Raw genomic sequence first — 25,978 nt, forward strand, 5'->3', positions numbered from 1 at the left:
GTCAGCCGGGTCCCAACGAACCTCCAACGATAGTTATCCAACGCCTCTAACCGAGTTGGGTCGCGATGCCTTCCAAGCGGCACCCGGGCGGAGTCTTTAAAGGCCGCTCTGAATCAGCTGGGCCGCGGCGTCTTCCGGGCGCCCCCGAACGGCGTCAGCGTCTTTCGCAAAAAGGCAGCCTCGGGGGGCAAAATCTCACCACTCCGCTGCCAGCACCAAACTCTCCGCAAGATCGCTCTTGCCCTGATCTCTCTTCAGCCTCCGAATGGCAACCGGGTGGTGTCTCTGAGCGCCTCACTAATCAGCTGAGCCGCGGCGTCTTCCGGGCACCTCCGAGCGGCGTCGGCGTTTTTTGTAAAAGGCAGCCTTGGAGAGCAAAATCTCTCCAGTCCACTGCCAACACCAGACCCTCCGAGAAATCGCTCGCGCCCTGGTCTCTCTCACGCTCGATTTCTAGGAGCAATTTCTCCTTCTTTTGGCTATTTTTCCAGTGTGGACGCCGGAGCGAAAAGCCCGGCAGCCATGTTCCTTCGCACATGCGCAAAAGAATAACAGAGTTGGAAGGGACCTTGGAGGACTTCTAGTCCAACCCCTTGCTTAGGCAGGAAACCCTAAACCACTTCAGACAAATGGTTATCCAACATCTTAAAAACTTCCAGTGTTGGAGCATTTACAACTTTTGGAGGTAAGTTGTTCCACTGATTAATTGTTCTAATTGTCAGGAAATTTCTCCTTAGTTCTAGGTTGCTTCTACATGTCCTAAGAAAATGCCATCACATTGCAAGCCTACTATTGAGGCAAGTTGAAGTCAGATCCAGTTGATCAAGCAGAAAAATTGTGTTTTTCTGGAAAACAGGAGAAAATCTCCTATATGAATATTCTGCTATATCTTTGGAGGGTCAATAATTTGTTAAGCTCCAATGGGTCCTTGAAGGCCATTCTCTTCCATTGGGCTGAATGACTCCACATTTATATATCTCCTGATACTGTTGTTCTCTTTTTAAATTCTGCTCTTTGTTGAAAAAACAATTGGTTACATTTATCTTCACCAAGGCTCAAGTTTGGAAAAATATTTTCAAAGCCCAAGGTCAAGCATGCAAGATCTGTATGCACAGATTACGAGTTCGTGCACAGATAGTCTGTATTTTAGCATTAATTCCACATTGTGAATCCCCAGCATATGTCTGCAAGAGGAACAATTTTCAACTAGAGAGAAAACGGATTCCAAGTTAGCTTATGCAGCTATCTCATACTGAACTAAATACTAATCTTAATTATGTTTTCCTAGTTTACTGGTAACATTAATTAACCAAATTGCTGTGGGGCCTTCTGAATAGATTATACTAGATTGTACTTGCCAGCTTCAGCCTATTTAGACCAATTTTGTACACTGAGCAGAAATCAGCACTAATTAACTAGCAGGAATAAAGGGGAAAACCCAAGTTTGATGGATCTCATGTTGCCTTTTTCCTGAAACCTCAAAGGCTATCAACTAGAATTAGCTTTCAGTAGACTTAGAAATAAAGACCTGTGTTTTACCAAATACATCTCTAGCATTGTCATTCATGGTTTATTTAAGAAGCCGTAAATGTGGTTTATAGAATAAACCTAACTACGGTAAGTGATGCCAGATTAAGCATGCAGATCACTTTATGGCTTAGCACACAAAAGCTCTATCATACTTTCAACAGAGCATTTTCATACTCTCTACATGCTCTTTATTACATAATAGATTTAGAAACGGCATTCTCACAATTCACTTAATTGCTCTCTTTCCACTCCTCTCCTAAGTCTTTCTTCTTGGAATACTGCATCCACTTTTGGTCACCACAATATGAAAAGATATTTAGACTTTGGAAAGAGGGCAGAGAAGAGCAACAAGGATGACTGGAGTGCTGGAGGCTAAAACATATGAAGAACCCAAGAATTGGGTCTGACAAGAAGGACCAAGGGTGACATGATAACAGTGTTCCAATGTTTGAAGGACTGTCACAGAGATGAGGCAGTCAAACTATTTTCAAAAGTACCTGATGGCAAGGCAAGAAACCATGGCTGGAAACTAATCAAGGAGAGAAGCAACCTAGAACTAATTAAACAGTGGAAGTGTTTGGCTTCAAAAGTTGTGAGTGTGTCATCACTGGAGACTTTTAAGAAGATACTGGGCAGCCATTTGTCTGAAATGGTATAAGGTCTTCTGCTAGAGCAGGGCTTGGACTAGATAACTTCCAAGGTCCCTCCCAAATCTGTTGTTCTATGTTCTTCTTGTCTACTGTAAAATAGCTTGGGACTTGTATTACCGTTCTACAATTAACACCAAAATTCAGATTACAATATTGCTATTGTTTTCTTCTGCATACATTTATATAACACAGCACTTGAGTTGTAATGATTATGATAATACAGTATGGAATCCAGGTCAAGGAATGGTTATGAAAGTGTCTCTTAAACATGTTTATTTTTACATTGTCCTAACACTAAACCCAGTGCTATTTCAGAGCCTTTTGCTTCATTCTGAATTTGATCATTTACAGGGAGAAGATTAATTGGAAACATACATATGCATTCAACTAGGAAATTAGAAATTGTCCCCAATTTATAAAAATATGAGGTCCCATTACAGCTTTGTTTCAGAGGTTCAAGTTGAAAATACAGGTTGTCCTCAACTTAGTGACCATTCAAACATATGATGGCCCTTAAAAAAGTGAATTATGGCTGTTGCAGAATTCCTAGAGTCATGTGGTTAAAAAAAATTCAGGTGTGCATTTGCAATAGTTGTAGCGTCCCAGAATCATGTGATTGTCATGTGTGACATTCCCAAAGCAAAGTCAGTAGATGTAGCTACTTTCCCTAATAAAAATATTTTTATTAGGTATAATTTCAGAAAGTTTTGATAAAGGGACTACCGGTATATACTTAATGCTACATATATTAACAGCAGCAAGAATTGTATTTGCACAATATTGGAAAAATGAGAACACCCCACCAGATGAAAACATAATTCGGAAAATATTGGACTGTGCAGAGATGGATAGATTGACATTGAAAATAATAGATAAAGGAGTAAAGTAAAATATGAATGCTGTTTATAATTATAAGCATGCTATTACAATTAATATGATCATAAATAAGCTAATGTAAATATAAATATGGTTGTAATTATTATGGGTATTATCATTATTACTATCAGTATGTTATTTTTCCCCTTCTTTCGTAAAACAAAATGCTCGGATAATACACTGTCTTCAAAATATTTATATATAAATAAAAAGCTTGACTAAAAAAAAGAGGCTACTTTCACTTAATGACTTAATGACTAGCAAAATAGTTACACAATTGAGCATAGCTCACTTAAAACTGCATCACTTAACAGCAGAAATTCTGGTCTCAATTATGGTCATGACTACCTGTGCATTGTCTACTAGGAGATCATGGGACTCACTTACTTGAATAAGGAGGTTCAACATGAAACTATTTATTGAACAACTTCACAGGTCTGATTTCATTTTTGGATTTCTTTTACAATAATTTTTTAAGTAATACCAAAATGGTACAGCTGCCAGGCTGCAATGAAATATGCTAAGTAATGTTTGGTGATAGATTCCTAAACATATGTACGCTTATTTTACTGAGAGCTCAAAATTAATCTTTTAATATTAAGCTCCGGAGATACAAAACTCCATATATGAATGTACTGATATATGTTTATATAAATAAGTGGTTTACACCAGTGGTGGGTTCCGGAAGGTACGCCCTGATACAGGGTAACGGTGCCTACTGGGAGCAGCAGACACCATAACAGAATGGTGCTTTGGAGTCCCAGCTGATAGGGAGGGAATGGAGATTTTGCAGTAACCTTCCCCACCAAGCCATGCTCACCAAGCCACACCCACAGAACCAGTAGTAAAAAAATTTGAATCCCACCACTGACAATACTGAGCTAAATGGAGAAATTGTTTAGGTTTAGGCTAAGATAGTTTCCATTGCTCCCCAGCTCATTAAAAAGAGTACTATCGTTTCCTAGACTTAAGAAGATTCTATGACAGAAATGGGAAGTAATGACCTCACTGATGCTTACAATGTCTTATATTCAAACTTTAGATTCAAACTAGCATTAGCAATTTCAAAAACTCTTGATCAAGTTTAACAATCTAACAAGCAACTAAATCCTTTTGTACAAGTTATTGAGCCTAAACAGAAAAAAAATGTTGCCATGCCCACTTTGGATCGTGCTGTCTTTCATCTGCATATGATTTGCATACGTTAACATTTGACTCCAAAAGATACGTGGTCCTTCACAGGAAAAAAAAATTCTTCAAAAATTCAAAATATGTGATGTAATGACTTAGTTGCCCATTTAAAAAACAGATTAGTCATGTTTTAAACATTCTGAATTGCTCAGGCTGGAATGACAGTTCTTTTCTACAGAAGTACATTGGAAAATGTTCCCAATTCTCAATGTTCAGTTCTACTTTTCTATGTTCCTGAAAGGTATCGCACTGGACAAACCTTGTATCAAGTGTCAAAACATCAGTTCAAATGCCATATTAAGGGCAAAGGTGGATGTAATACATTTAAAAAGAAAAAGGAACCCCTCCCAAATCCTGGCTTTATGCACATGAAACTGGCTTCATAAGTATAGCCTAAGCCAGCATAGAATCAAGAGTCCTAGGAAAATTCATCATTTACTGCATACATAATTTTTGCTCTACACAAGCCAGTTCAAGACTACAGGTAGACCTCAACATACAACAGTTCATTTAGTTACCATTTGAATTTAGAATGAGATTGAAAAATGGAATTTCTGACCATTTTTCACACTTATAAGCGTTGCAGCATCCCCACAGCCACATGATCAAAAATCAGATACTTGGGAACTGACTCATATTGATGATGTTTGCAGCATCCTGGGGTCACGTGATCACCTTCTGTGATGTTCTGACCAGCAAAGTCAATGGGGAGGCCTCATTCACTTAACAACCGTGTTACTAACAACTTCAGTGTTTCACTTAACAACTGTGGCAAGGAAAGTTGTAAAATGGGACAAAACTCACTTAACAAATGTTTTACTTAACAACAGAAATGTTGGGCTCAATTTGTGGTTGTAAGTCAAGGACTACCTCTATTTAGAGACAGGATAAGTTACCTTTACATAGGGATATAGTTGATGATGCCATCAGTTGAGCTAGGATATTTTCCCCCAAAACACAGAAAGGAAAGAAAGAAGGAAATTATTCCACCCAAAATAACTATTTTGATGCCAAACATTAGAAATTTAAACTTCTGGACCTCTGAAATATTGCAGCTAGTAAACCTCTGCTTTAGAGTAGATTATTTAAAAGCAGTTCCCCAAATATTTATCTGTGCATATTATTACATTGTGAGGGAAAGCTGCAGATGGCTTCTTTGTGTAACCCAACCAGAGTCAATGGATGCCATTATACATATAAACCTGCCCAAATAATTTCCTCAAGATACTCAAGTTAAACAAACAAACAAACAACAAATAAGCAATTAAAGATGGTCATAAACTCACACTGTCATTAAAATTCCTTGAGACTTTAATGAGAAAAAAGTGTGAAACCATGTTTAAAAAAAGATGTGGCCATCCTGTGAGATTTCAGTGATTATTCAAATTTATATATAATTATTTTATTTAGTACTACAGGCCTTCTACAGATTCTCACCAAATATCATTGCTTCGTTGACTATAAGCTGAGAATAACTAACCTCAATAATACCTATGTTATTTGTCTTTTGTATATACTTCTTATGCATTTGTTGTCATTCTTCTCCTCCCGATTCCAATAAAACGATGGCTTAATGCAATGTGTCAACCAAGCCTAAGACTCTCAGTATCCATATTACATAGTGTCACATTCACTATGTTGATCACAGAGCTCAATTAGTGATTTAAGGCCAGTCACTGTCACTCAACCCTACCTACCTCATATGGTTGCTAGGGGCAAAATCTGATCCTCAGATAGTTTGCTGAGCTCCCATAGAAAAGTCTGAATAAAAATAGAATAGATTAAAAAAATGTATAAAAGGCAGGAGAAAAGATATGCAGCTGCTGAAGACAGAAGGTACACCTGGGATTAAAATTAATGCAGTTGTACAGCTTTGCCTTGGAAGGAAATTGTACCTCTGGCTTCCAGGAAGTCTTGATATATACAAGGAAGGCATGACTGGGCTATCCAAAAGGCACCTGCTTGCCACAAAAGAAGTCCGGTGTTTTGGTGTTTGGTGTTTCTTCACATGCCAGTGAGTCTTTTATCTTTATTGACATTAGCCTGTAATTATCTCAATAGTCTTCTGCCTTCAGTGAGGCTTTCCTTTCATTCCTCAAACTAACAGACCCCTAGCCCATAACCTCAGGCCTAGAAGGGCCCATTTCTTTTCATGCATTGCCTTTGCCCAGGGAAATCCATGGTGCTCTACATATAAGATAAGATAACTTTATTGTCTTTTGTTTTTTACTGTGAGATTCATTAAAAATGAAATTCTGCTGCCTGCTCTCTCAGTATAAAAGTGTATACTCAAACACACACATATATAACACACATATACATATGCTACATACATACATAAATACATGTACCATACACAGACAGACACATATTCAATATACATATATGGATGGATAGTGGTGTGTGTGTGTGTATACACACACACACACACATCACTATCCATCCATCCATCCATCCATCTATCAATTATCTATATAAACATATACATACACATACATACTGTATATAAATAAAACACATCACTATCCATTTTGAATATGTAGTGGAAAGAGGAAACTTGAGAGTTCACAAGATTGATGCTATATGGAACAAAACTGTGACTGAATCTAGATGTTCTGCTTTGGATACCATAAAGCCTCCTCCCAGAAGGTAACAAGCAACACAGGTCGTCAAGAGGATGTATAGTGTCCCAGACAATCCTGCAGACCCTGCTCAGGCATCGCTTGTATCAGAGGTGGGTTGCTCCCAGTTCGGCCTAGATCAGCCGAATCGGTAGTAGCAGTGGCGGGAGGCTCCACCAACCCGCTTGGACACTTCTGTGCAGGAGTGCTTGCGGGCGCGCGCCCAAACCGATAGTAAACATTTTTTCAACCCACCACTGGCTCATATGCTATGTCCTGGGTAGAAGAAAGTGAACTACCAATGATCTTTTCTGCCATCCCAATCACTCTCTGCACCCCCTTCCTGCCCAAAGCAGTAATGTTGCCAAACCAAACAGTAATGCAATATGACAGGATGCTCTCGATTAACCCTCTATAGAAAGTGGTAAGGACAGGGGAAGAAAGATGAACTTTTCTCATGTGACACAGAAAATGCAGGTGCTGCTGGGCCCACTTCACCAATGCCTCATTGTTGAGCGACCAAGCTAGCCTACTTGTTAGTTGCACACCCAGAAACTTGATGCTACTCACCACCTCCACAGGTGACTCATTAATACGTAGTGGTGTGTGGCTGTGCCTGCCTTTTCTGAAATCGACAATAATATCTTTAGTTTCTCTTACATTTAAAATGAGACTGTTTTTGTTACATCAGTTCACTAAATCCACTATCTCCTTGCAGTAAGCATCCTGTTTTTTTAATAAATATAATTGAAAATGCACAATATATGGGTGGTGCCAGTTGTTTAATTTCAAATTTGACTTTTAATTATAAAGAGGATTAGTAAATCATTGCACTATTTTATTGATCACATTCTTCCCATTAAGAGAACAAATATTAAATATTTAAATAAAGAAAACCATGTCACCAGCTTGGACAAAACAGGAAACTGTATTTAACTGAAACTTCCTTGTTTTTTGTTTGCTCAAGAAAAGAGAGAAGTAAAAGTGTGTAAGTGAAAGGTTCATTCATGGCTTTGTATATTAAGCAGAAATATAACAGTATGAATTTTCTCAGTGGGGTACATTTTATAATATCCTTGAAGTTATTATTTCATAGCAAACCCAAAATGTCTTGAAATCAACATTTCACTATACAAATAATGTCACAAAATGACGCTGGCAACAGAAATTTAAGATATTTCTGTGTTATGTGAAATTCTGAATGCAATGATGAAAAAGATATAAGGCTTAAATGTAGATTTTTTTAAAGCACCAAATCATATAGAATGAAATACTGTATAATGTATCTTTCATATGCAAAATATTATATTATACATTCAGAATTGTAAGAGGTAAATTTTTCTGAATAATGTTATATTTCTCTTCCAACAACTTCTATTTATTAGTGAAAATGGTACTGTACTACACATCACACCTACATTTTAATAAGTTAGAATGTAATAACTGATAACATGCCTAAATTCTAATGATCAACCATATAGAATAATTATAAAGTATTTTGTAACTTTCAAACAACTTTGAAGCCAGCAGAGCAGATAAAGAAAATTTGATGTAATTAATAATATTAAAAACACATTTCAAAATATGTCATTAATAGTTGCTTTCAGCAAAAAAAATGTTATTAGGATAAGGATTCAATACTGATAAATGAAAAAAAATGATTTTAAGAAACAGGCACAGTTCACCCCTTAAAAACAAAATGAAGCCTAGCTACGGCTCTCCATTAGAAATTTAGATGGAAATCTTCTGTGCAATTTTCACCTCTGTTTAGAAAGAAATCATTACAGTCCTTAGCTGGAAATAAATCAACTTGCAATCAGTGATGGGTATTTGAACAAACATACAAAATTGAGATGAATTTTGTCTACTTTCTCAATCTTCATTCTCTCTCCTCCATATCTTAGGCTATCTTACAGATAATAGCGGGAATTCAAAAGGACAACAGCTGAAATCAAGCAGTAACTACTCGGAACCTCCATTGTTTGGAGGGTCCCCGTTCAGATTTCAGTACCAAGAATAGACCAACACAGCAAGACAGTATTCAGCAAGTTTCCAAAATTGAATGACAGTAAGTGGTAGATCAATAAATACTCACTATAATTCTTTTTTTAAAAGTCCTATATTAATTATGAATTAAGATAGTTGCTGTGTCTTTCCAATTCCTCTCTACTTCATTTTTACATAGTTATTTAAGCACATTTGTTCACAGCTGTTCTTATTCAGAAAAGTTGAAGCTGTCAGTGAGAAAATGACTTTAATGTCTCAAAGTTACCTATTATAGTGGAGAAATAAAACTTCAGCTGTAAATCTGAAGTGCTCTAACAATGTAAATATCAAAACAAAATGACTTTGTGAGACTTTAAAGACCAGCTTTTGACAAAATATAGTTTTGCTATAATAGATCTGCACAAGGCTCTTTTTCACTGCTACAAAATAGAATGGGTCCTTCTCAGATAACAAACATCAACGACTTAATCAGTACTATACTGATCCTAGTATAGTAGTAATTGATTGACTAATTGATGACAATTACTGTATATCTGTATCTTATTCTTTTGTTCCAAGCAGCTGAAAGTAACTTTTTAGCTTGCAAAAACCTACAAAGGGCAAAATAAAAATAGAACGTAGTATCTAAGGCAACTCATTGCTCTAATGCCTCTAATTAACTAATTAATACGCTGCCCCTCTATAACAGCATAATACAAAGATTACAAGGTAATACAAAACATTTGAAAATTAAGGAAAAAACAAATAAAGACTAAAAAAAAAGGAACTGGTGATATGGGTGTGGGGATTTCTCTTTAACCCGTGGGTCACCCCCAACATTGAGCACCCTGTGGAGGATTTTGTCCCTGTAATTTTGATTTTGTTTTGCCTGCATTGAGTGGTTTTTGGCCTCACACCATTAAGTTTTCTCCGGCTACTTTCACACCAGGAAAACATTCAAACGACTAATCTAACTATCCACCATCAGGTCTCCTAGATGGGAAAAAGGAAAAGGATCAAGAAGTAAGCAAAGCATTTGTCAATACTCTACATAACCCTTGTATCCTATAAGCAAGTTTTCTCTCCAGCTGTGGTTTTCTGTCGCAACTACCCAGAAAGAAAATACTTTCTTTGGCCCCAGGGACTCAAACCAAAGGAGGGACTGTTAATATATGAAGAGTCTTCGCGAGGCTCCTGCGCCTTGATCTCTTTTCAGCCAATCGCATCGAGCAAGCGGCGCGGGGTCGCCTTGCTGACCTCGATCCGAGAGAGCCCGACCGCGCGATACGAGCGCTTACCGGCCATGGTGGGACTTTCTCCCGCTGAGGCTGGTGGAGTCTACGGAGCTGCTTCTCGTTCAGGCGGCAGCCTCCGTCTTGCCTGTTCCGCGTCTGAGCGCTGCTTGTCTGCGTACGGCAGCTGGGATCTTCCTCTCTGCGCGCTTACTCGTTACTCTCAGGGAATTTCCCGAGACGTAGGCAAAACACTTCCCCGATGCCTGTCAGTGAAACAATTAGCTCCTAGTCCTATAACTTTCTTTGCTTAAATGTCAACGATGGGACCGCCTCCCGCCTCCTCTCGGTTTCCAAGCCTACCTGCATCTTAACTTTGGAGCTGCAAAAGCTTAACGTAAGGAGGCTGAGCTGTATCGATGGGGGAGGTTACACCAATCGCCAGATTGCGGCCTGCGCGCTCCGCCTTTTCGTGGGTGACGGGAGTTGCCTCACTGCAATTCGCACTCAAACCCACTGAGCTGTGGTCAGTGACCCTCGCTTTGCTCACTTCTCATCTTTTGAGCCTCCCTCCCTCTCAGGAAGAACGGGCAATGTGTCTTTGACTTGGTCAAACCTATACAAGAGAATGGTCAGACCTGGTTGGAACTTGGATGGGAGACTACCAGGAGACCCCAGGGCTGTGGGAAAAATATTCTCAGAAAATGGGAATGAGAAAACCTTTCCTTCCTGTTGATTTGATTTTTGATTTTTGATTTTATTGAGCATTTATAGGCCGCCCTTTTCCCTGAGGGGACTCAGGGCGGCTTACAATCACAAAGGAAAGGGAGTGTAGGACAGTGCAAAAAGAAATGTGAAGGTTAAGTGCAAGGACTATCTGTTAAATCACTAGACTAGGAGATTGAGTTGACTAAAAGGAAACCCTACTGCTATTTATTTTTTCATTGTATATACTTTTTTTAACAAAACATAAAATATGTTTTTTTTTAAAAATGAAAAGAAAAAAAGGGAGAGTGCAAGAAATAAAAGAAAAAAAAGAAAATAACTTCCAACTTTTGTTAATATAAATATTTGCCCTGAAATTCACTAGTGCACAGTATTTCCATAATCATAAACAGTTGTCAAATCCCAAAATAAAAAAAATCATTTCTTTAAGTGATCATCATAAAGAAACAAAACTAGATAAAGTGTTTTCTTTAATCAAAGTAGTTAGTTTCGCCATCTCAGCCAATTTCATTAACTTCACAATAAGAGAAGTCACTGTTATCATACATAGATACAAAGTTCCATATTTTTTCTCAAGCTGCTTATCCATCAAACCTAAAAGAAAACTCTCTGGTTTCAATTGTACACTTGTTTTAATAATTCCCTAAATTAAAGCATTTTTCTGATCCCAATCATTCTTAGCTTTCTTACATGTTCTCCAAAGGTAATAAAAATTGGTACCTTTGGACAGATTACATTTCCAGCATGTATTTAACACACCACTCCGGCCCTATGGAACGATCTCCCCGTTGAGATCCGGACCCTTACTACCCTTCCGGCCTTCCTCAAAGTAACAAGACCTGGCTGTTCCGGCAGGCCTGGGGCTGTTGAATTATCCAGCCCCATCCGAGGTTATGACTGTTGTTGAATTTTAAATTGCTGTTTTTTATTTTTATTTTTGTACCCCCTCCCCCTCTTATTGTTAGCTGCCCTGAGTCTTCCGGGAATAGGGCGGCATACAAGCCAAATAAATCTAATCTAATCTATTCAATTTTGTCAATTTATAAGGTGTTAAATACCAATGATACATCATCTTATATAAATACCTTACTGCTACTTTTTTAAAAATAAAATTTATTTATTTTTAATTTAAAACAAATACAGCATCCTATACATGCTATAGAAATGTATCAGTTGGTTACAAAAAGACTTTTGTGCATCTCTTCCACAGTCAACAAACATAATTCATATTAACGTAAGTATTTTAACTCAAATATTTATACATGTCACCATCATTATATCTCCATTTTCATTTGACTATAATTATTTAAGCGTTCTTCATCATAAAATATACCAAAATTTAATACATAACAACATACTGGCCTTTCAATTGCTATTTCTAAAATCCTCCACTAACACTAAATCCTTATGTCCTATTCTAGTTAAACATCCATAATATTTAATAACAAAGTTTTCTAATCCTCCTTTCCAAATCACTGTGTAAAGTTTATATCCAGTTTCCTTATGTTATACCCATATCTATATATACGTTGTTATTCTTATCCCTCCTTTATTTGACTATATCCTGTATCATAACATTTCCCCCTAATAATCAAAACTTTAATTGTATCAAACTTAGTTCTATTATTATTACACAATTGTATCACAGCGGCCAGTTGTTTCGCCGGATTTGGCATTGGTTACTAGTCGGGCCCCACCCAGGGGCCTAGGACGTCGTAACGTATTTTCGTAATATGCGTGCAGATCCAAGCAGTGCGGCTTTTTGCATTTGACTGATGGTGATTTTGTCAATTTTTAACTGTTTTAAATGTAGTTCCAGTGCTTTTGGAATAGCACCCAGTGTGCCAATTACCACTGGAATTACCATTGCTGGTTTGTGCCATAGTCGTTGAATTTCGATTTTTAAGTCCTGGTATCTTGCGATTTTTTCATGTTCCTTCTCGGCGACCCTGCTATCACCTGGTATTGCGATGTCTATGATTGTGACCTTATTTTTCTCAACCAGTGTGATGTCTGGTGTATTATGCGCCAGTATTTTGTCGGTTTGTATACGGAAATCCCACAAGATCTTGACCATCTGATTTTCAGTGACTTTTTCAGGCTGATGTTCCCACCAGTTTTTTGCTGTTTTGATATTATAATTTTTGCACAAATTCCAATGGATCATTTGTGCTACTGAATTGTGCCGCAATTTATAATCAGTCTGCGTGATTTTTTTACAGCAGCTGAGTATGTGATCAACAGTTTCATCAGCTTCTTTGCAAAGTCTGCATTTGGCATCATCAGAGGATTTTTCGATTTTGGCCTTAATGGCATTTGTGCGGATAGCTTGTTCTTGCGCAGCCAGGATTAGTGACTCTGTTTCTTTCTTTAATGTACCTGTTGTTAACCATAACCAAGTTTGTTCACTGTCCACTTTATCTTTTATTTTTTCCAGAAATTGGCCATGCAGTGCTTTGTTCTGCCAACTCTCCATTCTTGATTTTATCACATCTTTTCTGTATTCTTGTTTCGTCTGTTGGGCCTTCAGTAGATTTTTGTTCTTTACTTCGATTAATAGATGTTCTTGATTTTCTTTTAAATAATCAGCCAGTCCATGTTTTTCTTCTTCAACTGTTTGCTTCACTTGTAATAATCCTCTGCCACCTGATTTTCAGGGCAGATATAGTCTATCAGTATCACCACGTGAATGTAAACTGTAGTGCATTGTCATTAGTTTCCTGGTTTTTCGGTCCAAAAGGTCCAAATCAGCTTGTGTCCAGTTAACTATACCAGCTGTGTATCTTATAACTGGTATTGCCCAGGTATTTATGGCCTTGATTATATTTCCACCATTCAATTTAGATTTTAAAATTTTCCTAACTCTGTTGGTGTACTCTCGTCTGACAATAGTTTTTACTTCTTCATGCTTGATGTTATCCAACTGCAGAATGCCTAAGTATTTGTAGGCTTCATTTTCTTTGCATTTAATTAATTGGCCATTGGGCATTTCAATTCCCTCACATGCAGTGATTTTGCCCCTTTTTATGGATACAGTGGCGCATTTTTCCATGCCAAACTGCATTGAAATATCGGTGCTGAATACTCGGACTGTGTTTGTCAATGATTGGATTTCTATTTCTGACTTTCCATAGAGTTTCAAATCATCCATATATAGTAAATGTGAAATTTTTTCAGCTTCTTTGGCTGTTTGGTAGCCTAATTTCATTTTTTTTAAGATCAAACTTAGTTCTATTATTATTATTGTTGTTGTTGTTGTTGTACAATTGTATCACAGCGGCCAGTTGTTTCGCCAGATTTGGCATTGGTTACTAGTCGGGCCCCACCCAGGGGCCTAGGACGTCGTAACGTATTTTCGTAATATGCGTGCAGATCCAAGCAGTGCGGCTTTTTGCATTTGACTGATGGTGATTTTGTCAATTTTTAACTGTTTTAAATGTAATTCCAGTGCTTTTGGAATAGCACCCAGTGTGCCAATTACCACTGGAATTACCACTGCTGGTTTGTGCCATAGTCGTTGAATTTTGATTTTTAAGTCCTGGTATTTTGCAATTTTTTCATGTTCCTTCTCGGCGACCCTGCTATCACCTGGTATTGCAATTACCAATTACTAAGATTAAATTGTGGATATAATTATGATATATAATGATAGAATGGAGATTTCTGCATACTTATATTATAATTTGTTACTATAGGCCAGACTTTCTGAAAAACCTGTGCTCCGGGTCTCATTTCTTTGATACTTATATTTGGTTTATCCTCTTTTTTCCATATGATTGATGGCAAAGATGATCGGTCATTTTGTTTTGCTTTGATTTATTTTATTGTCTGTACATTCTGCCTTTCCTTTGAGAGTTCAAAACAGCTTATAAAGGGGGTCGTACAATGTTATAAGTAACTAGTAACCACCATCTAACAGAATAACAGAGTTTGAGGAGACCTTGGAGGTCTTCTAATCTAACCCACTGCTCAAGCAGGAGACCCTATACTATTTCAGACAAACGGCTGTCCAGTCTTTTTTTAAAAAACCTCAAATGATGAAGCACCCACAACTTCTGAAGGCAAGCCGTTCACATTGTCAGGAAATTTCTCGTTAGTTCTAAGCAGTGTTTTTCAAACTTGGCAACTTTAAGACTTCAACTCCCAGAATTCCCCAACCAGCATGTTGCCCATTCTCTCTGGAATGATCTTTCCTCTTTCTTCAGTATACAACAGGGCCCAACTCTTCTTGTTTTTAGGAAAGACCTCATGGAACTAGAAAAGGAGACATTATTAATTTAATATTTTAAAATTTTTAAAGCTTTGATAAAATATAGATTTATGGTAGACCTTACTGCCTGGCTCTTTCTCCAGGTAATAGGAATGGGAGTCCCTTCTTTGAGTTGGTTCCCATTTTGCATTTTACTTTTGTAAGAGTCATGGCGGCATAGTGGTTGGAATGTAGTATTGCAGGATAATTCTGCTAACTGCCAGCAGTTTGATCCTGATCGGCTTGAGGTTGAACGAAGATCCAGATTGGTGGGGGCAATATTCTGACTCTGTAAACCACTTGGAAAGGGCTGTGAAGCACTATGAAGTGATGTATGTCTAAGTGCTATTGCTATTCATATCTTTATTATTCTTACTCTTATTCATCACATAGTCAGATAGATGTCCTGTCCAGGTTTGGCATTTTTGTTCACCCATCAAATCCTTACCGGATCTGGAATAGGCAGATTTGGATATTTGATGGTGTTACAGATATCGTTGCAGGATGGAAACTGTTCCAAGTATTGCAATTGACTGATGGTGAATTTGTCAATGCCAATGGTGTTCAAGTGGTGCTCCATTTGTTTTGGGATTGCACCCAAGGCGCCTATTACTATTGGTACTACCCTTGTTTGCCTTTGCCACAGTCATTCTATTTCTACAGTATATTATTTTATGTTATATGCCACCCAGAATCACACTGACTGAGTTGGGTGGCCTTATCAACCTTGAAATATTGTAAAATAAAAATAAATAATTAAATAAAATAATTTGTTAGTACTCTTCAGTGTTCCATATATTTGTCTATATTTCTCCTTGAATTTGTAAAAGAAAAGAAAAACAAAACCCTTAAAAGCTGCTAGTGGTTGTAAGAGAAAGATAGTAGTGAAGCAGATTGCTGGTGAAATACATCAATAAATGCATACTGCCCCTTACCCAGCATGGGTAAGCCCTGTGGCAATTAAAATAGTATAGTAAAACACCACCAAACCTCCAATTAAAAAACTCTCTTAAAGGGGTTGCAGATTGGATATATCATGCTAATCTACTTAAAAGATGCCGTTCTGAGTAGAATGGGATTATGGAAAGGAGAAATGAAGGAAGATGATTTAAAAATTATGCATATGAAAATTTTAGAATATTGGAAGCTGTATGAATGTAACATCTATGGAGTGAATAAAAGAAGATAGACTGCATGTCAATTCTGAAGCCCTGGTTTCAGCAGTTAGAAATGAAAGCTAGGCTCACAAACAGGGCAATAAGGCATGGTGGTGAGGAGTATGATGAAAAGTCCTCCTGCAGAAAAGAGCACCTTCTGGGTAATATAAACAGGGCAGAAATTTCTGATGTAATAGCAATGTGAGTAATGGGAGTTTCAAAAAAAAACCTTGCCCTCTGTGGTTTTTTTTTTTTTTTACACTTGGAAGATGCTGGGGGGAATAAAGAAACAAGATGTGGGAATTGTCGGTTGGTGAAGAATTCTATAGGCAGACTAGAAAATATTTTGAATGTCTTTTAAAATTGAATCCAGATTTTTTTTCACTCGTAGAGCAGACTCGTAGAAATCAATGACTCTTAGGTTAATCCTAAATTTAATGTTTTATCAATTCTACTTTCACACCTTGAGCTAGTACTCACTGAAAAGACATTATTGCACCTTAGTTTGCAGATATCTCCAAAGAGAAAAGTTTAATGGCATGAAAAGAAACAATTATTTGCAAAAGACAATAGATTAAGTTGCTATCAAAGACTGCAGAAACTGGACACAGCTAGCAATCTCTAGCTTTAAACTTATCTCAAAACCTCAATCCTTTTAGGTATCAGATTAACCTTAAAAAAGGTTAGGTGTGACATAAACTTTATAGAAGGGTCATTCTATGGTAGTTCAAACACCCTTTGTATGACGTTAACAAGAGAAACCACACACTGTAACTTTAGCATTTAAGATACAGACCGCTTTTAAGAGAAAGAATCAGAAGTGCAACTTTCATTTTCAATCTATTTCAAATATTACACTATTGATAGAGATTCATTGCTATGAATAGAATATATAGTATATAGATTTTTTTAAAGGAAGAGGCACATTTAAAAATACATCAAATGATTTAGCATTAATACAGGTGATTTAGCATTAATACAGGTTGGACTCCCCCCAAAATGATAGACCATCTGATTTCTTCTTATAAAAGATCAAAGTTCACAATATTACAGAAGATTCTGGAATCCCTTGCTATGCTTGACATACGCTACGTCAGAAGCCCCTCAAACTTCTTTCACTTTCTTATGTTGGTTTTTCACCACTGAACTGTGGAGGAAGAGAAGCCAGCTTTAACTGCACTAGGAGTGAAATACCATTTCTCCTTAGGATGGCACACAGTTCAGTCCATGCTTTGGTGCTGGAAATCAAGCATAATATAGCTTCAATCTCTGCAGCATGTATTTCGCTATAGTTCACACAAACACAGATTCAAACACAATTCCTGCAGCATAACAACCTAGATATATGCAATGATGGAAACACGTTGCCTCCTGGCTAATCAGTCTTGGCTAGAAAATAGAATTAGGATAAAGCCATATCTTTTGTGGGATTTCTTTACTCAGGGTGTCTGTCTGCTGAATGGGTTGCTTGCCCTTTGAGGTTTTGAGGCCAAATTGATCCTTGGCTATGTGATCTTCATGGCCTTTAAACCTTGTGGGCTGAATTCCTGCTTAAGATGTAGTAGTAAGAGGAAGTGATGAATTTGAATTACTAGTCCCATCTGTTAGCATTATCGTATCTCTTCTTTGTACCCAAAAGGACATCCATCAAATGCTGTTTGAGGTTTTTTTGCTACTACAGCTGTGGCTTCTTTTTCATGATCAGATCTACCTATACTGGGCAGATGACTAAAGTTTTTGCTGCATCTCTTCCTACCTGTCCTGCTAAATATTGAATATTAAGTACATATACAGTACTTCTGATTTGCTTGGGAACAAGTTTTTGGAGGGTGCTGAGGCACAGAGTAACAATTGCTAACGTGATATATTTATTTTGATCACAAAGTGCACACAGAAAGAATTGTTTCCTTTCTGATGCCAGGAAACCTGATCAACCAGGCAATGGAAGGCCAAATTATGGTTCATAACTAGCTGGTCTATCAATGGGGAGACCCACATCGTTTCTTTATACAGAGATATGCAGTCTTGGTATTCATTCCAATGGTGAGAAAAGAAAAACAAATCACAGATTGTTATTGAGCCCTGGGAAACCAAAATGGCTAAGTTCAGATCTTTCAGCCCAGAGCTGCAGCTGTTCTGCAATGTGATTATGAAGATGAAAAGAAACAGGTAGGATTATATAGTTCATTGGATCAGTTAGCTGAAAAATGGCCATTTTAGGCTATTAGTCTGATTTCTGAATGCAGCAGCTCTGCGTTACAGGTTCTCTAAAACATAATATCCATCTTCTTTAACTTTCTGAAAGTTCCTATAGGATGGAATATTTAATCAACATTCTGATCTCCTGATGTCTTAAGAAAACATTGCCTTTTTGGTACAAATTGTCTGGAGGTGTGAGAAAGATTTATGTAATATAAATAGACATACAATCTTTTTAGAGTATAATGGAAACCCTGTTTCTGAGAAAGCTGGCTGAAATAAAGAAGAATAGAAGTTGCAAATTATATTGGTGCATGAAAAACTATAAAATAGGCCACTTCTCATTAGGCCACTATCACTTTGTATCACATGATCAATCAAGTGTATATTTCCAAGCTAATCTGGGGGGGAAATATAGGTACCAATCAAAATCCCTGCAAGTAAATCTTAGTAAATTATCACAGTAGTTCTCTTGTCCTATTACTGAGATCTTTTAAATGAGAGATGATGAAATTCATTTCTGCATGCATAACTTGCAATGTGTCTTTGAATTATGGCTATTTCCTCAGAAGAAATGGCATTTCCAATGCAAAGAAACATTCTAAAAGAAAAGTGTCCTCTATGCTGCTGAGGAATTCTATGAGTTGAGGTCCAAAAATCTTAAATTTCTCAAGGTTGGAGATTTTAAAGTATTGGAAGAGGGATGCTCCCACATATTTTGCCATTTGAAGCTGTTTACTATGTACTTCTCATCAATGTTTCTGTCTGTTCTTTGGACTTCCTCTATAAAAGCCAAGTTAGAGAATACAGAGGCTTCCTTCAAGTTTAAAAAGACAGTGTGAAGAAGAACCATAGTTAAAGGTAAAGGTTCCCCTTGCACATATATGCTAGTCATTCCTGACTGTAGGAGGCAGTGCTCATCTCCGTTTCAAAGCCGAAGAGACAGCGCTATCCGAAGACTAAGGTGCACAGAACACTGTTACCTTCCCACCAAAGGTGGTTCTTATTTTTCTACTTACATTTTTACATGCTTTTGAACTGCTAGGTTGGCAGAAGCTGGGACAAGTAACGGGAACTCACTCCGTTACACAGCGCTAGGGATTCGACCGCTGAACTGCCAACCTTTCTGATTGACAAGCTCAGCATCTTAGCCACTGAGCCACCCTGTCCCTTTTTTTCCTAGAGAAGAAAGATTTAGACTTTCAGACACCAAGGGTGACAGTCCAAAAGGGACTTTAAGTACACAGACTTCCCAATTGTAGGGAGGATTTGATAATGTACTCAACCACCATTCAGAAATGAAGAAAATGGACCAATGGCACTGGAACAGGGCTGGTCTCTATGCAGCCCTTACTTGACCATGACTTAGACTTATATACAGCTTCACAGTGCTTTACAGCCTTAGTGCTTTACAGACTTCATTGAATGATGCCCACATCATAAAACCACAAATAAAAGATGGGTTTGGGCATTAAGGTGTCTGTTTCATTTCCAAAATAAATTTCATTTCCAAAACCAAATTCTCCTTAATTTTTGGATATGGAGATTTGATTCTACTTAGCTATATTCCCGTTGCCCCATGCTGTTAGTCACAGATGCAGTGAGAATTCAGTTTTAATAGGTTTAATTTTTTTAAAAATATATATTTTTGGTATGAGCCTAATGCCACAAAATAGGCACTTATCAGAGGGAAAAGTGCTAATCATGCTCTGCTGAGTTGCTTAGCATTTAAAGACACTTTCTCCTGTCCTTATTTATCTTTGCTTTTCCCCCCAGGGCATGGGATTGCAATTTATATTTATATATCAAATTTTATTTACCGCATTTCAAATGTTTGGCTATCACCAGTTATTGCTTCCATATATAAAGAATCCTGGGGCTAGATACTATTTTCTTGGAAATAAAGCTGTTGCTACTAACAGGCAAATTAAAATACATGTCTACCGGACATACTGCAAACCCCAAACATTGTGCATTAGCATCATGTTGCCTACTTGTTATTTTATATATTGCCAGTTTAATATAGTACAGTATAGGAAGCAGTAGTGGGATTCAAATAATTTAACAACCGGTTCTCTGTCCTAATGACCAGCTGGGTAGGTGTGGCTTGGTGGTCATGTGACCAGGTGGGCGTGGCCAACTCAATGTCACTTAGATCGATGGGCGCTTCGCCTTAGCTGTGACAATGTAATAAGGGTTAACTGGAGAGGCAGTTTCTGTAAGCAGGGCAATAAAGATGAGGCTAGAAACAACGCCAGAATGTTTCCTTCCTGCCTCCCTTACAGGATTAGCCCTGCAAAGTGGAAAAAACACAAAATGAGATTTCTCCCGACAACTGCTTCTCCAAACTCCTTACAAAGTTAACAACCGGTTCTCCCGAATAAGTGCGAACTGGCTGAATCCCACCACTGATAGGAAGATATGGACAACAGAGAAGAGTATGGCTCTCTTATTTATTTAAAAGTAGTCCTTGATTTATGAGAATTGAGCCCACATTTCCTGTATCTAAGCGAAATAGTTATAAATGGAATTTTGCCCCATTTTATGATATCTCTTGCTGTTAGATACCAGAAACATTGGTAATGGTTTACACCAAGATCCTCTGTTCCAGCAGGAACAGTGATTCAATCTGATTGGTCGAAGGGTCTGACAGCTCCCTATAAAAGGGCTGCTGTCAGACTGAACCTTTGCTGGATTGTACATAGTTGACTTGTGCTAAATAAGATCTGTTTGTTACTCTGAAGCCTAAGAGTGCCTTCATTCACCCGATCTAACACTGGCGATGAGGATGGAATTGGAACTAGGCAGACAAAAAGAGCACGACAATCCAGCAAGTCAATCCAGCCCAGAGCATGGCGCGACATCGAGCAGCCATCTTTGAGCAGCAAATTCAAACATGCTCAGGAACAAAAGATGACAACGCACACCCCACCAACTCTGTACAAACCACCCACCAAACACTGGGAATCCTACATGATGAGGTTCGATTGCCTCCTTGAAGCCAACGACCTCATGGGCCTTTCTGAAGGCCAGAAAAAGGATAAGTTCCTGAGCTACTGCGGATCAGAGGTGTTTGAGATGGCAAAGGATTTGTCCGAGCCAACACCACTCCAATCGGTTGCTTGGTTGATTCTACAACAGACACTGAGGACACACTACGCTCCCAGACCATCTAAATACATCTGCAGGCATGAATTCAATATCCATAACCAAAAAGAAGGGGAATCCATCAACGAAGATTAAGAATATGTTGTGGTGCTCAGAAAGGCCGCAGTGTACTGCGAGTGTAGAGATCTTGATGAACTACTACTTGACCGCATCATATGTGGTGTTAGGGACATTGACCTTCAGAGGAGGTTATTAGCAAAAACTGATCTTACTCTCCAAATTGCCCTAGACGAAGCCAGGGCTACTGAGTGTTCAATTAAATCAACAGAAACCCTGCAGCGCCAAAATAGTCCAAAGAGTGCGCAGAAGAGCGCAGGCGTGCATTGTGAAGCCATAGAGCCTGAAGGCTCAGAGAGCGAAGACAGCTACCGCATGCGCAGTGATCGCACCAAGCCGGTGTGAAAATTTGAACCGCGTTTCCCGCCTTGCGCCAGCTGCGGAGCAAACCACCTCAGAACACATTGCCATTTCTGCGATGCCATGTCTCATCTTGTGACATCGCCCACCACTCAGCAAAAGATTCTACATTCCAACATGTTTGAACTGGGTGTGGAGGTGGTGGCCCAAGGGGCCTGTGGGGTCTGAATTTAAAATGTTTTACTGCAAATGTGATGAACTGACAGTAATAAATGGTTGTTTACTGTGGGGGGACCGGGTCATTGTTCCACCCAAACTCTGCAATGCAGTATTAGAGGTCTTGCATGTAGGGCATCCTGGAATTGTCAGGATGAAATCTTTGGCCAGGAGTTACATGTGGTGGCCTAACATGGACAGGGAGATAGAAGAATGGGTGGTTACCTGCACACCATGCTAGAAGTCCAGACCTGCTCCCCCAGAGGTGCCCACTAAGGAGTGGGAGCAACCTCAAGCACCATGGTCTAGGGTACACATAGATTTTGCTGGCCCTGTTCATGACCAAACCTTTATGGTAGTTGTGGACACCTACTCGAAATTCCTAGAAGTAGTCCTCATGACCTCTACCATGGCAGAAGTGGTCATCAAGACACTACAGAGACTTTTCTCCACTCACGGCCTTCCCGATGTTTTGGTCTCTGACAACGGGTCCCAATTTATGGCCATGCAATTTGAGACCTATTTAGCAGCATAGGGAATCAGACATGCCCTGGTTGCTCCATTCCATCCGGCTTCCAATGGTCAGGTGGAGAGACTGGTGAGATCTGCAAAAGAAGCCCTATCCAGGATGGGCCCGGGAGATTGGCAAACATGGGTTGATCAATTCCTCCTCATACAGCACATCACGCCAAGTGCTACCACTGGTAGAACCCCTTCTGAGCTTCTAATGGGTCGCCGGCTAAGGTTCCACTTAGAGCGGCTACACCCAAACTACTCTGCCACATTGCTCCCAGATTCAACCGGCAAAATAAGAAACTTTATTTCCTCTGATTTCCTCTGATCTTCTGCAAGCGGGCTGTAAACCAATTCACTATAATTTGGCTGTTTACATCTTGACACTTTTATTGCTTGGCTGTATTGGCTTAAGATCTGATAAGATTGTACAGCTTTCAGTCTGCTTTTACTTGCAAATACTTCAGAGCTCTCAGGAAAAAATACTAACTGCGTATAAACATGGTGTCTATTCAAGCGTCTCTTCAAGTGATTTTTTCAGCACTACAGAGGCTGTCTGACACAGAAGACAGAATTCAGAGAAAATTGGATTATTTGGTGTTTTTGGCAACAAAGTATGAGGAAAAAATTGAGGATGTTTTTCAAATACAAAATAAGAATGTTGGAGATAAAGAATCTGAACTTGTTGATATTCGTGACAATTGGTTTACTTCTGAGGGAGGAAAGAATGGAATGTTTGAAGAGGAGTTAAACGGACAGAAAATTTACTTCAAAAGACAGGGCGCAGGAGGAGAAGGAAACATCAAAGTATTCATAGTTTATGAAATACCATCTGCAAAACATTTGATACCACTACTGAGAATTAAAAACAAGCTGATAAAGGAAATAAAAAGAGGGCAGCAACATTATATGAGAGGCACTACAGACAAGAAGGTGCAAAGATTTTTTCGTATGGACTTGTTCATAAAGATGTTTGGAGAATTGGACCCACAAATGGCAGCAGATATAAGATTGTTCTGTTATTGGAGAGATACAGGTTGATAGATGGAAGAGTATAATTCAAAATTAGCTAAACTTAGTTAAATCCATTTGCAATAGGTATAGTTGAATAAAAATTGATAATGATAGTAATGTATACAATGTTGAGTTGATATGATAAGTAATAATTGGATATGAGAAGGGAAGGTTAGAAATATCTTTGGACAATATATAAAGATTATTAATAACAATAATAATTATTATAAAAAAAATAAAACTATATACAGTTAAATCTTAACTAATAGGGGGGAAATGCTATGATATAGGATATAATTAAATAAAGAAAGGAGAATGATAATAAATTATATACATGGAGGATTAGAAATCTTTGGTATTAAATATTATGGATGTTCAGCTAAAACAGGATATGAGGACTTAATGTTAATGGAGGATTTTATAAATAAGTAAATGAAATGCCAGCATGTGGTTATGGATTGAATTTTTGGTATATTTAAGGATGAAGGATGTTTAAATAACTGTAGTCAACCAAAAGTGGAGGTATGATGATGTTAATATAGTAAATATTTGAGTTAAGACATTCGAATTAATATGAATTAATGGAAGAGATGCACAAAAACTTTTTGTAACCAGCTGATATACTTTTTTATAACATATGTTTTGTTGTGGGGTTTTTTGTGTTTTTTTATTGTTGTGTGTATCAAATATATAAGTATATATATAATAGAGAGATACAAAGTGTGTCTGTGGGGGGAAATATAGTTAGGATAGATTAGCAAAGGTAAGGGAATAAGAAATGATACTAAATTATATCTGGGTCGGCGGAAGTACCATCCCAAGGAAACATAAACTGAGATTTAAAATAGACACACCAACAATAATAGAAAAAGAAAGGGAGAAAGGAGGAGAGAATGAAGATGGGGGAAAGAAGAAAGAGGTAAGGAGAGGAGGATGGAAAAGAGAGAAAGAGGAGGAGAGAGGGTAAAAAGGGGAAGAGAAAGAGCAGGAGTAGGAGAAAGGTACAGGAAGAAGGAAGGGGAAGGAGAGGAGGAAGGAGGAAAGTAGAGAAGGGAGGGAGGGAGAAAGGAAAGGGAAAGGAAAGGAAGATGGAAGGGAGAGAAAAGGAAGGAGAGAGGGTAGGAAGGGAAAGAGGAAGAGTAGGAGCAAAGGAGAGGTAAGGGAAGAAGGAAGGGGAAGGAGAGGAGGAAGGAAGAAAGTAGAGAAGGGAGAGAGGGTGAAAAGAAAGAGGTAAGGAGAGGAGGATGGAAAGGAGAGAAAGAGGAGGAGAGAGGGTAGGAAGGGGATGAGGAAGAGCAGGAGTAGGAGAAAGGTACAGGAAGAAGCAAGGAAAAGGAGAGCAGGAAGGAAGAAAGTAGAGAAGGGAGGAAGGGAGAAAAGAAATGGAAAATAAGGTGGTGTTATAACAGGAGGAAGGGATGGTAAACAAAGCAACCCAAACTGTATATTATAACCTATTAAATGAAATAATAATAATAATAATAATAATAATAATAATAATAATAATAATAATAATAATATTGATGATGATGATGATGATACGTTACGACGTCCTAGGCCCCTGGGTGGGGCCCGACTAGTAACCAATGCCAAATCCGGCGAAACAACTGGCCGCTGTGATACAATTGTATAATAATAATGATAAATGTTAAAACACTTGTAACCAAACGACATACTATATGTGACGATGGTTTTTTTTGTTTTTTTTTTGTTTTTTTTAATTGTTGTGGGTATGTGTTGTCTATGTAACAAAAAAATAAAAAAAATATTTAAAAAAAATAAGAAACTTTAGCATAGGGGATCAAGTTTACGCCCACAAGTTTACGCTGGAGGAACTCTTTGGATTCCTGCCACAGTAATAGGCATCACTGGCCCTCGCTCTTACCTATTAGAGCTCGAGGGTGGTCGAAATTGGAGACGGCACATTGACCAACTCCGTGGCCGCATCTCCAACTCTAGTCTTAGGCAACCAGAGATAACTCCTGCATGAGTTAGCCAAAGCCCTATACAAAAGGAGCATGAATTCACTCCTTCCACAGATAACTCAATCCCGAAGGTACAGGGGTCCTTATCTGTAATTGTTGCAGGCCCGCAGTGATTTCCAAGTGAACTGGTTCCAGAAACTCCAGCTGCACCCTGTGAGAAGTTCCAGGTGCTTCCAGCAGGTGAAGCTGCAAAGACAACAGATCCATCCGACCTGACTGAAGAACACCCACCAACTGAACTGTGCAGGTCTGGGCGAGCCACCAGAAAGCCCTCCTACCTGCATGAATACGTCACGAGTCGGTTGAGC

General features: G+C 38.4%; 1 protein-coding gene and 1 pseudogene across 1 annotated transcript in view; one reads left to right on the forward strand and one right to left on the reverse strand.

The window, feature by feature from the left end:
• The window catches only part of REL (REL proto-oncogene, NF-kB subunit), a 54,050-nt gene extending 43,618 nt beyond the window's left edge, over window positions 1-10,432 (reverse strand). Inside the window, exon 1 of the mRNA XM_014066641.2 lies at window positions 10,153-10,432. Within this exon, the coding sequence (XP_013922116.2) occupies window positions 10,153-10,159 (7 nt within the window). The 5' untranslated portion in view covers window positions 10,160-10,432. The remainder of the gene's footprint in view (window positions 1-10,152) is intronic.
• Window positions 10,433-21,330: 10,898 nt separating this feature from the next.
• LOC148044921 (uncharacterized) lies at window positions 21,331-21,987 on the forward strand (annotated as a pseudogene).
• Window positions 21,988-25,978: the final 3,991 nt, after the last annotated feature.

This window comes from Thamnophis sirtalis, unplaced genomic scaffold, assembly GCF_051295495.1.
Source record: "Thamnophis sirtalis isolate CommonGarterSnake01/CBP01778 unplaced genomic scaffold, rThaSir2_p1.2 scaffold_6, whole genome shotgun sequence".
In the NCBI taxonomy this organism is placed as follows: domain Eukaryota; kingdom Metazoa; phylum Chordata; class Lepidosauria; order Squamata; family Natricidae; genus Thamnophis; species Thamnophis sirtalis.